We start from the raw sequence: 12187 nt of genomic DNA on the forward strand, positions 1-12187 counted from the left end.
TATCTACAATCAGAATGAAAAACTACAAACGCCCCCAATTTTCATCATGACAGCTGTAAAAATAAACTTCTTTGGTTTAAGACCGGTGTGCTCCTTTCAACTGTACTTATCCTTGGTGGGCTGCCCCTAAGATGTAGTTGAAATGGCGGCAAAACACATTAGCTATTTAACACAGCTTGTCAGTATGCAAGCCTACCAGACTTCACTCGTACCAGAGGAAAGCCAAATTGGCCCCACAGCTAGAATGGTCTTAGACCACCACAAAAGCGAGCGTCACCACAGTACTCCTTTTTAGAGAGAGGCCCACCTGAGAGACGACAAAGAGCCGCGACGTGAAGGCTGGGACAAAGCGTAGCAGCGATGGTGGGAACATCATTTGGATCGGTGCCACGGCACGCATCACACGCAGGTCGTACACCTTGATGAAGGGATCGACCGTCAGTGCCCCGTGCCTGCAACACAGAAGGTCCACAACTTACTGAAGCCCATTCTTTCTCGAGATCCATCTCGTATGCGTGTTAGCGCTACCGGGTAACAGTTTAATAGGCATGTTGTAGACAGCAATGATGGTTAAAATCAAGGTCCCGTTATTCGAAACCAGAGTTCTTTAATATACACCAGTTGCAACACTCCACTTGAGAATACGGGCCATTTGAGCACCCCCGCTTTGGTGAAGCTGGGGGGGCAAGTGTACCGGTGTGGCACCTAGGGAACAAAAATTGAACTTTGGTAAACATTGACTTATTAACGCAAATTATTAAAATAAAGCTTGCTTTTCAAATTGGGAAAAATTAAGCTAGGTAATGCTTACTTATGTTTACACAGTTCTTCTTTTACAACTCCCAGCAGCAGCCGCAAGTTCCTAAGTACTACTTCAACTTTCTGTCGACAGATGGCACAGAGGGTGAGACAGCTGATACAGATTTGGGAGCAGTTTCTGGAGCAGCGAAATCTCGATTTCGGAGCAGAAGAACCTTGATTTGGAGCAGAAGATTGACATTTATTATGCCACCTTAGGAGCCTAGAAATAAAATTTTTGGCAACTCCGGCGGGGTTGGGAGGGGGGCACTTTTTAATCAGTTTTGAACGCACATAACATTGAAACAGCCTTTGAATAAAGTTTTTTCTGCCAGAGTATTACAAGGTACAAACTGCACTACCGTTTTACAAACCATTTTTAAATTCTTCGGCTCTATGCATAGATAGCGTAAAATTTCGTTGAAAATATTGAATTGAAAAACTAAGCAATCGTAAGGCATTTTTATTAGCATGTGAGTGCCGAAATTATTATTTTTGTAATCCCACACTCGGTTTTAGGCACAAGTGTAGAGCTACATCAAAAGTTGCGTAAAGCGAGGTGACAGTCATCACACCCCACCAGCCCTCCCATTTCAATCCCCAATGTGCACGTTCACTACGATCGTTATTTGAGTAACGTTGGTATGTTTAGCCACCTCCCGTTTGGCATTAAATTTCACTTCAGATAGATGAACCATTATTACTAGCGTGCAATAGTAGCTTGTCCCGCTATCGGACACTGCTTGAACATTTTACGGCGATGTAGCCTGCGCCGCCACTTCTGCAATGTCAATCGTCCCATTCCCGCCACTCGCAAGCTCGCTGTCAAAGGCAGCAATAACTCGGCGTTTTATAACACCCCAATGAGTCCGAAATTTCACTTCAAGCACGCACCGCGCCTCATACTCAAAGCCGAAACACAGCGAATTCCCAGGAACCACGTTGTTTTTGATGAACTCCCGTCTTTCAAGTCGCGCAACTTCCCGCAACAGATAAAACAAATAAATGAAAACCCAGCCACCCCCATAACCAAAACCACGGTAGAAACCAGTGAAGAGCACCCTGCCTGAACCACGAGCAACTGCTTTGCCCGGCGGCCATGTTTTCCAGCCTTCACTACACCAAGATGGTGGCGCCCAGTAATGTCGTTCCTGAGATACAGCGTTCCGAAAATTGCCGTTTTTTTCATCAAATTGCACAAGTAGTTTGTCGCCTCAGTACACATACGTAATTTTTCTACCGGACTTTGCAATGGTTTTCGAAGGGAAAACTTCGAAAACTCACAGAATATAACATGTGCAACCCGACATTGTGACTCTCGAAAAAATTATCTCGGGGACAATTTTGTGCGTTTTTTTTATTGAATGATCAATCAACTAAACCTTTACAAACAGCATAACCTTGGAGATGCTGGAAAAGTATGCCGTCAGTAAGCATTTTTTCCCACTGAAACTGACGGGAGCGTTAAAATCCTTGGCTCTCACACTGTTTTGGAGCAGTTTGACGCAATTTTTGCAATTTTCAAGCTTTTGGAGCAACCTGGCACAGGAAAACAAATTTGTATCGAAACTGCGCAATATGCATAGCTGTCTCACCCCTGCCCCAGTCAACTTGCCCCATGCGTGCTCCTGTTTGCCCCCAGTGCAGTCAACCAACCCCGGACAGGACGTTGATACTTGGGGCCTATGAGGAGCTGCGCAACTGGTGTATGATGAGCAAGTCTACTCTGAAACCACTGAAGAAGAAACCGGTCTGCTTGCCTGTTGGTGAAGCCACACGTAACGACCATGTTGCCGAGCACATCAAAGTCCGACAGGACGCCTGTTCCCGAGAGCGACTCCAACGTGTACTCAACCTTCAAGCTGGACGAGTCTCGGAGCGTGACCTGCGGTGCAGGAGAAAGATGCACACCTGATTAGGTAAAACCTTTCGCAGGAACTGGTAGAGACGAAGCACACCACGACAGATGATGAGTACTTATACACACGCAAGAACTCTTGCCGAACGTGAGGAGCAGATGACACACGGTTCCTCCAAAGGAGACAGACAAATAGATCGCACTTTGCCTTCCGCTCGATAACACATCAGTGAAACTCACGAGGAGAGGCGCTGCTTAATAAGAGGGTCTACAACATGCTATGCTATTAGTATACACACTCACTTGCCTATGCATATTATGAAGAGTGAGATAGTGGTTCTACCTTTTGCTCCTTCCCTGCATTAGCAACGGCCTCCATGGCCTCTTAAATGCATGATCTTGATCCAGTTCACCTTTCCACACCTTCACATTTGTGAGGAAAAGTCAGAAGGTGCGGCTTGCAAAGAAATGTTTCCTTGGAGCCAGGAAAACGCCATGTTCTACGATCAAATCCTGCTCCTTAAGAACACACACACTATTAGAGGCATAAAGTGAGATGACGAAGGAACTATGAAGCAGCAGCATCACTCCCCAGTAGCCTGTGGTGCTTTTCAGCTCTAGATACTATACCTTAACCAGGGGGTATATTGAGCAAGACAAATGTGTAGTGTGAGCCAGCGCACCGACTACTAGCGACACCTGCCCGACACATCAGAAGCCAGCGCCGCAAGCGCACAGACTACGGCGACACCTGCCTGCCACATCGAAAGCGAGCACGAAGCCGAGCAGAGCGAGTGTGCGGCGCGCGGCCGGCGGTAGTAGCTTGAGAGGCTCGTCGAGGCGTCTTGCCTCGCTAATAAAGTTAGTTTTCTGCCTTCGAGTGCCTTGGTCGCGTCTCGGGCCCTCGCTGGCCCGCGTCGCCCCTCACAGTAGTAGACACTTGTGTATGCAGATTTGCACAGGCAAATTCTGTGCATACATCATGTACTGTGGTTAAAAAATAAAAGAAGATGAAGACTACAAGGAGCATTGGGATTGATGTTCTTTTTGGCCATCCCCATCAACAGCCTCGAAAGCACCACACACAAACAACTACAGCTTAGTAGTAACCATCTCTCTACTAACATTGGCTGTGCTCTCAGACACTCAATACAGATCACCCTACACTGTTTTCTGACTCGAACACTACCTGTCAACAGTGAAATTCAGATTTGGGGTTCAGAGCAACAGGATTTAACGCAATCGAGATGGAGGAGGGCGGGAGGAAAATCCCACCTTGCCAGTGAAGTCAGCACAGCACATGAAGCGCGGGTGTCGTCGTATGACCGCACAACCGTTCTCCCCGACATCAGCGACCGTCTTCTGCTCACCCCTGGCCAGATCGAGCTCAATGAGGCTCGTCTGGTTGCCGCCCATCAACAGTGAGCCGGAGGGTGACAAGGCCATGCAGTGCATGTCCTCCAGTTCTTCCGTGCTGCACAGGTGGCCAGAATGAATTTCACACAGACAGCACAGCAAGGTTAAAGTGTACTAGAAGAGGGAGGTGTGTCGTTTGGGAACGATTAGGAGGGTCCCTTTTGCGATGAAAATTTCTGCCGAGGAAGTCCTGTTGTAAGCAGCGCCCCTGATGGCTGCTGCTTACCAGTTGGGTTTAGAAGTTTTGCTTGTCAAAATAATCCTTATTTATTGCCCTAAATAAGTCTTATTTCTTTATTTAATGACATAAAGTTTCACAAAACCCGGCCAATAATTGTTAAGTTTGATTTAAAAACTTACAGGTAACGCTGGCTGCAACAGGAGTTCTCTGGGGAACACCTGCGCTCCAAACAAATTTTTCTTTGCACAAGGGAGCCATGCTTTCCATTGGTTTTCCCTCCACACGACACACCTTACCTTCTAGTACACAGTAGAAAGGTCAAGGCAGAAGGGGGAGGAAGGATGGTGATGATGATGATGATGAAATCCACAAACTTCGGAAAAACATCTGCTCGTAATAATGCAAAGCTTACTGTACATTGCCGGTTGCCACAAGGCAGCATTACGATTCCCTTTCAGTGACTCGCACAGCAGAACTATGCTCAGCATGCCTTCAGTAAAGCATAGCAATAAAGTAGGGTCCTCACCCTGTTCACCAACTTCAAGCAATTCAAATACAGTAGCCGACCGTTTTTTCAGACTCCGAAAATTCGGACTTGCCGGATATTTTGGACTTTCCCGAGGAACCGCCAGTTGACCGATAGGAGTAATGGCTCACAGATTTTTCGGACTGCTCTTTTATTTCGACTATTTTTCGTTCCCGGCGGCGACCCTGCGCGGCCTACCGGAATAGGATGGCCACCCACCGCTCCTAACTCTTTCTCTCCCCCTCCCCTCTCCATTTTTCTGAATAAACGTTTTCCTCCTCCTCCTCCCTCCAGGTCCAAAAAATTGGTTGGCTACTGTAACTTGATGTTGTGTTGTGAACTTGCAAACACTGGAATAGAGTTGGTGAAAAGGTAAACTACATTTGCAGCGATATGAATTTCTGGACTTTTGGAGAAATGAGGCGCAATGGCAGTTGCTTTGAAGCAGCCGTGACGACAGAACACAACTTTGTTTTTTTAATTTGAAAGAAATAGCCTTTCCTAATGCACTCAATGCCAGTACAGCCTAAAAAGACGCTTTTGCAACTAAAGAAAGCCAAGAAATATTGAAAAACGTTCAAATTTTGCACTATACAGAGCATCAGTATAGAAGGGGAAAAAAAAAACAGAGTTTTCAGTGAATTAACTGCATGTTAGGTACTTGGTACAGTAAAACAAAACTAGAACACCACTACAACTGCACAGTCATGTTTCTTGGCAGCCACTTTGGTCAGCGGTTGCCAATTGCACACACAGATTCCTGTGATGCCATAAGGGTGAGCAAAGGAGTGGCTGGTTTATCCCCACTGCACTTTTTCCTAACATTTCAATTAATCGTTTGAAGCTCGCATTAAAATTGGTGTCATTGTTATTGGCACAAAGCAGTCTTTTTAATGAACAAAACTTGCATTTCCTCTTCCCGGCCCTTTCAAATTGAAATCTGAAGAAGCTAAGGAAAAAGTTACGATGTTTGTAGGGCCATCTGTCCTCATCACAAAGATTTACGAGATGAAAAATTATCTATATCTCCACCTTAATTTTTCACCCACACACATTGCAGTGACACAAAAACACATAGCAGGGTGTATTGTGTAACTTAAACTAAAGGTTAAAATTGTATTAGCGATTATCCATTTAATTTGCTGATGAATTTAAAAAAAAATGATTGTCTTCTTAACGAGTGAATCACACTAAAATTTTTCTTTACAAGCGATGAAAAGTGCCAAAAGAAAAGCCGAATGCCAAAGTTTCCATGAAAAGTTCATGCAGCCTAGAACGCTGTTGCCCTGACCTGTGATGAAACGCAACCAGGCCTCTGCGATTGTTGAGCCGAAGCGTGTTGGACGTGAGGGACAGGACACCGCCGTCGACAGTCAGAAGCTGACGCACCTCGTTCGTAGCGTGCACTTGGAACGACGTGTACTTCTGCAGCTCCGATGTGTAATACGAAGTCACGTGACCCTTCACAGAGGCAGAAACGCATGATTATTGGCCTTCACTGGAACTTTCGCATTTGTCAAGCTGAAGATCTGTATGTTAGCAACCATTTAGAAGTGATGCCGCAAGTACTGCAAAAGCTCTCTACAGCGAAATAGAAGACAAATGCACAACAAATGCACATGAGCCCTAAAGAAAAAAAGTAAACCCAGTTTTAACCCAGAAGTGCATGTTTGAAGACCAATACTCTGTATGCATGTTTACAAAACTTACTTCCCACAGTGCTACACATCAAACGTGGTAGCGTACAAGGAACCAAGTATGAATGCGGCTCCTGCAGCCATTCGCACACACTGGACTGCATTGCACAAGAACAACAATATCCGTACCCCTTGGTTGCCCATCCAGAGGAGCTCCTCCTGGGAGTCAAAGGCCAGAGCCGAGACGCCGAACTGGCTGCCACCGTCCACCAGGATGTTCTGCAGGAAGCTGTAGTCCTGGCCATGGGCCAGAGCAGTAGGGAACTGCTCCAGGCCCGCTTCCCCAAAGCCTGGACACTTGGCGTACTCCATCTTCTGCAGGAAGGGGGCGGGAAGGAGGAAGCAGCACAAGGTCATTCAGCGTCACCTTTGTCCACATAGAATTCTGACACTGTCTTTATGAAAGAATCACCGACAAACGTGGCCCAGCACATTACTGGAATGCTGTCGACTGAAGGTTTAGGCACTCTTAAGGCCTTCTCTGCACTTTTTCACCTACCTTCAGCCAGTGCATCCACCAATACAGTCCACACTGCAAACAGCATAGGTGATGATGTCTTTATTTACTCATGGTGTGTTTACTCCATTAATAGCAACAGCCTCAACTCTTTGCCCGTCATGAACACTTTTTGAGCCAGTGGCCCTAATGGTGGCCTCTCGTGCAACTCACGTGGAAGAGAGATGCATGTTGGTTGCGGACATATAGAAACATGTAGTTTTACACAATCCTTACATCTGCAGCCATTGCTGCAATGAGCTGTCCTCCCACTGTGTACATAGCGAAATTGATCGTAGTTCTCTATACAAGGCTTTTGTTCAAACAGGGTCCCCCTTGGATCAATGGTTCCCTTTACCTTGAAGTAGCTTTCCTTGTGGTAAGTGGTCAGTTTACAATGTATCTGTAACTCCTGAGAGCTCCCGATGAACTTTTTTTTTCTGAGCAGAGCGTAGCATGAATGTTTGAGTAATGCACGTGACACAGCCCGACGTGAACTGCTTGTACACCCTGCTCACTCTATACAAAATAAAGATGTATGACCGACAATGCCGCAGAGGTGAAGTAAATGTTACAACATTCTTCATTTCCTTTTATTTTCAGATATGCTATGTACCAATTTACGGTGTCAACCAGTGCAAAAGGAGCAACAGCAGGGATAGCAAGAATATGGTAGAGGCAGCGTAGTAGCCAAACGTAGTCCGATCGACAGTGTTTTCTTGCAGCACCCTTGCCGCCGCAGTAACATTAGCGGTAGCAGAGAGGGTAGCTGCGGCAACCTTAGCAACGTCATCATCCTGCTGAAGGATCTGGCTGGTCAGCGCTCTTTGCAGACAGGCGATGTCGATAACCTGAGACTCAATGTCATGAACAACAGCCCGAGTGCTATTAAATCGGTCCAAGAGAACTTTGCTCTCTTCCTCGAATTGAGCGCGCTCCTCGTACGTGACGTCCAAGTCGAGGGAAGCCGTTTCTGATTCGCTCCCCGCGTCGCCCGTTGACTGCAACCAGTTCGCTACGGAGACAATCTTGGAGGCAGCGCTAGAGAACACTTGGAGCTGCCGAAGGCCTTTGACTAGCGATGCCGGCAAAAAGCGTGGCCTGCCGGGACCAAGTTTACGGCACGAGCCCAGGCTGCCCCACTTGTGCCGATCGCATACGCGCTTGACGTACACAGCCTTCATTTCGGCGTAGACCTCGCACGTCGACGACAGATAATGTCGCAAGAGGGCACGGACGTTTTCACGATGTTCGCGGACCTGCAAGCTCTTACGGTTGTCGACCGTTTGCCGGGACAGCGCATCGATGGCTCGTAGTATATCTCGGGCGAACTGCTCGACCAGCTGGTCCGTACGCCAGCGTTCCAACTCTGCGGCAATGGAGCGCGATTCTGTCGAAAGCGCACCGCGTACGTAGTCGCGACGACGGGACAACAGAAACTTCTTCATCGCGGTGATGCTTCGGAGGATTTTGTAAGCCTGGGTTGTCCTCTTCGCGGGCAACGCGAAGTTCATGTTGCCTTCGGTTTGACCTTTTCGTTCACGTTCTAGAACCATAAGCCCAAATATGTCTTTAAACAATTTTGTTCTGTCCATGGCGGACTTGAAACACGTCGGGTAAATTTGCAGTGCCTGGTAAGGTACCAATTTTTTTTTTCTTCTCACTTATAACCACCTGCTAGCATGAGCGCCGAGAGACGCAAAGTAATGCATTGCGCGAACAGTAACGCAGAGCCTACCTACCTGCTGAAATTTATTTTGAAGTTGAGGCAAAAAGAAAAATCACAGTGTGAAACGAAAAGCGAACTTTTTTAGTGTTGTCAACAAAACGAGTTTCGGTTCAGTGAGTCGGACAGGCAAGCCTACCTTATAACAAGGGGAGCTCAGCGCACTACGATATAACAGAAGGTCTCAGACTAGCACATTGTTATTGGTGTTTGACAGGCACAAGTATTTGTTTCGCTTAAAGAACATTCTTTCACGTTTGTACCGACACTCACGTTGCAGCCGCTTCTGCTGTTGTTTACAACGGCGCCATTTTAGGATTAGCGCCCCCTGGCAATCCTGGCACTAGAATTTTAATTCACTCTACTGGCATGATAGCAGCCCGTGCAGCTTACTTTATAAAATATCCCCGCATCGCTTCTAACTTTAACATAAAAATCTCCCAATTTTGTTATGACTTGTGCGTAGTTTTAGTACGACTATCTCGAGAATCTTAAAACCGAAACTAAATTTAAATACTGCAAGCAACGATTTGTAAGGACATGCAAGTGGTTACACGTTCAACCAAAGAGAGTCGAACCTCGTTTATTCGAAGTCGCATAATTTAAACCAACGGATAATTCGGACTGGTCCATTAGCCCCGCAAAGTTACGTGTATTAGAATGGGGGAAAACTCTCGCTAATTCTAACCTGAAACCCGTGCCATAGTTAATTCGAACAATATTACCCGTCCGCCGAAGGTCAAAGTTCAATGCATTTCCGCAGCTTCCCAAACCCGGAACCGCGTGCCTACTCCGCATAGAGCTGGCATAAACCACGCGACCTTTGCACTATGGGTCCGGATGTGCGCGCCGGCTTCTCCGGATTCGCATCTCGAACTGACCATTTGCGTATGCCGTGCAGCACGTAATTATTGAAAGTGCACTCGAAGGGACGTGCAAGACCGTCTACCTCATCAACTGCGCATGATTTTTTTTATATTGGTGGCATGCGCTGTACCGCCATTCAAAGGGACCCCCGCTAATTCGAACTCCGAATCATTCGAACAGATTTTTCATCCCCTCGTAGTTCCAATTAACGATCGTTCGACTGCAGATAAAGAATCCTAGTTCAACATAACGTAAAAGTTAGGTAGACTTTGCCCTAGTTATATTGTTTCACTGCCTATTCCGTCTACACGTACCCCGACGCAGGACTCGCGACTCTCTTCCCGCAGGAGTGGAGTCGAGTCCGGCCGTGCCTCCCTCGATCGAGGCGCGCACTATTGCAAATAACTTTAGCACAAGCAGCTGTATTTGTGCTCATGGGCGTCCGGAAGGGGGGGCAAGGGGGGGCAACTGCCCCTCCCTGGAGATTCGGATATTTTTATGCACTACAAAAAAGCTGCGCAGCTTGGTTGGCCCATAATTAAAATAACTTTGCCCTGAAGGACGGAAGAGAGGAGAGAACGACACCGACGTTTCCTCCTTTGTCGCGTCCTTTAGCGCAAAGTTTTTTTTTTTTTTTAAATTATGTACGCGAACGAATTAGCCCAGCAATCCACTCTACTCAAATGATTAGCACACTCAGGTCCTGCATATCCGTACAGAACGCCCTTCAGGACTGCGGTCAACATTGCACTTTCGACACTTATAACATATTGCCGGTCATATGACGGCAGTGAAACAGACTGCCTGTGCTGCCTATTGAAGATAGCGAACAATTCTGAAAGGTTTGACTTTTTTTTTCTAAACTCTAGATTTATGCAGTCTTACCGCAAGAACCTCAGTTTTCGGGCACATTTTCAGCTATATCTAGCAAAACATTTTCACCGCTACACTTAGGGAGAGTGTAACATCATCCCGTGCCGTCCCATCACCTTGTACATCCTTTCCTTCGAAATTGCGAAATGTCGGCACCACCCAAGCCCCGACACAAAACCTATAAACCAGCCCCTCAAAACGCTTGTATGCCTGTACTGCATTGAAAGCCAGGGAGGCCAGTAGTATCTTTATTGTGTGAGCCATCTCAACAGACTTCTTCACACATGTCATCTCGCAATTTGCCCAGAAAAACCCGAGGCGTCTGCAGCTGCTATTCAAGGAAGATTGACACAGTTGTGTGTATGTGAACGTATTGTGCTGTGTGCTGGTGATCAGTTGGCGTGAATCGAGAACCCTAACGCAGCGAGACTGACCACTCTCCTTTACAAAGTGACAGTAACTTTTCAAATTTTCTTTATTAACCTTATTTCTTTGTTCGGTAATAAAATCCAATGTATATTCTCCAAGTCTGGTTCTAATTCGCTGTTTGTAATTTTTGTAACCACAAATAACGCCTTTTTGGTGCTATCCAACCATACCCTGCCCCCCCCCCCCCCCCCCCGCTGATAGATGCCCCCCCTTGCAAAAAGTTCTGCGGACGCCCTTGCAAATTGTGCTATATATATATATTTTTTACCACTAAAACGGAGAATTTCAATTTCTTGCCAATGAATTAAACCAGAATCCGTGGATGTGTTAGGGGGAGCTGCAGGGCGGCGGATGATAAGGTCCCTGTATTTTTCCGCTACAGGGACCTTAGCGGATGAGGCCATCGATGTTGCTCAGTTCGGCCTTTGACATGAACAAGATCGATGGCCTCATCCGCCCCCTTGCAGCTCCCCCCTAACACATCCACGAATTCTGGTTCGATTCATTGGCAAGAAATCGGTCTGCTCCAGCTCAGTATTCAACAACGCCATTGAATTAGTTGAAGCGCATTTATCATGACAGACAAATTACCTTAGAGCTAATTAAAAGCGGGCAATTGTCTATTCGCTCTGCTCAAGACATTCGGCTGTCCCAACCATCTAAAATGGTCATACCTATTCCCTTTAAAATTCGAGTAAAGATCTCCACAAGACCCCTCCCACGACACATGCACCCCGTCAGCATGCCGCCAAGCACGGAAACTGGCAAAATGGCCGGAAGCGGTGTACGGTGATGCGGCCGAATACCGCCACCACAACGCTTACGCTCTGGCGGTCACGCGCAACTGTGCTAGCACTCCCCTCAGCACGCTCACCATCTTCCCACGACTGCAGAAGAAGCGGCCATTGCACTTCCCCTCACCCCGCCAACCCCGCCCAACGTCGTCACGGATTCCAAGCTGGCCCTGGTGCATTTTGCGGGGGGACCATGTCTTCTGAAAAAAAAAAAAAAAAAGAAGAAGCCCTCCGTATAATCCACAGTAAAGCACCTCGAAAGATAGTGGAGTTGGTGTGGGCCCCGCGGCTCACACTGCCCCACCAGGAAACTAACTTGCCCATGCCATATTGCCCGCGATCACACACTCCGGGATGATACAAGCGTATCGTCCCCCGATACGTCGCGCGCTCCTCCAGAGATCGTCTCAGGTTTAATGACATCGTGGAGCACTATACTGACTCTTTCGTCATGCATCCCCCGCCCACTTCTACCTCACGCCTCACCAAGCCCGTTGCGGAGAGTCGCAGCGGCGTCCGTCCTGGA

At 47.2% G+C, this 12187-nt stretch overlaps 2 protein-coding genes across 4 annotated transcripts in view; both read right to left on the reverse strand.

The window, feature by feature from the left end:
* Pan2 (PAN2-PAN3 deadenylation complex catalytic subunit PAN2) overlaps window positions 1-9075 on the reverse strand; it is a 60902-nt gene extending 51827 nt beyond the window's left edge. Inside the window, exons 1-6 of one of the 3 annotated variants that reach the window (XM_077698705.1) lie at window positions 8972-9075; window positions 6606-6791; window positions 6071-6240; window positions 3932-4130; window positions 2559-2683; window positions 308-452 (exon numbers count right to left, since the gene is read on the reverse strand). In XM_077698705.1, coding sequence (XP_077554831.1) covers window positions 308-452; window positions 2559-2683; window positions 3932-4130; window positions 6071-6240; window positions 6606-6788 — 822 coding nt within the window. In that variant the 5' untranslated portion in view covers window positions 6789-6791; window positions 8972-9075. Of the gene's footprint in view, window positions 1-307; window positions 453-2558; window positions 2684-3931; window positions 4131-6070; window positions 6241-6605; window positions 6792-8837 lie in introns of all 3 variants that reach the window. The other 2 variants (XM_077698707.1, XM_077698706.1) reach the window with 2 other exon arrangements.
* Window positions 6810-8681, reverse strand: LOC144169511 (syntaxin-18-like). The gene has a single exon (XM_077698714.1). It carries the CDS (start codon window positions 8565-8567, stop codon window positions 7593-7595), a length of 975 nt encoding a protein of 324 aa, XP_077554840.1. The 5' UTR covers window positions 8568-8681; the 3' UTR covers window positions 6810-7592.
* Window positions 9076-12187: the final 3112 nt, after the last annotated feature.

This window comes from Haemaphysalis longicornis, unplaced genomic scaffold, assembly GCF_048455015.1.
Source record: "Haemaphysalis longicornis isolate Haplotype H1 unplaced genomic scaffold, Haemaphysalis longicornis Haplotype H1 scaffold_2, whole genome shotgun sequence".
Lineage (NCBI taxonomy): Eukaryota > Metazoa > Arthropoda > Arachnida > Ixodida > Ixodidae > Haemaphysalis > Haemaphysalis longicornis.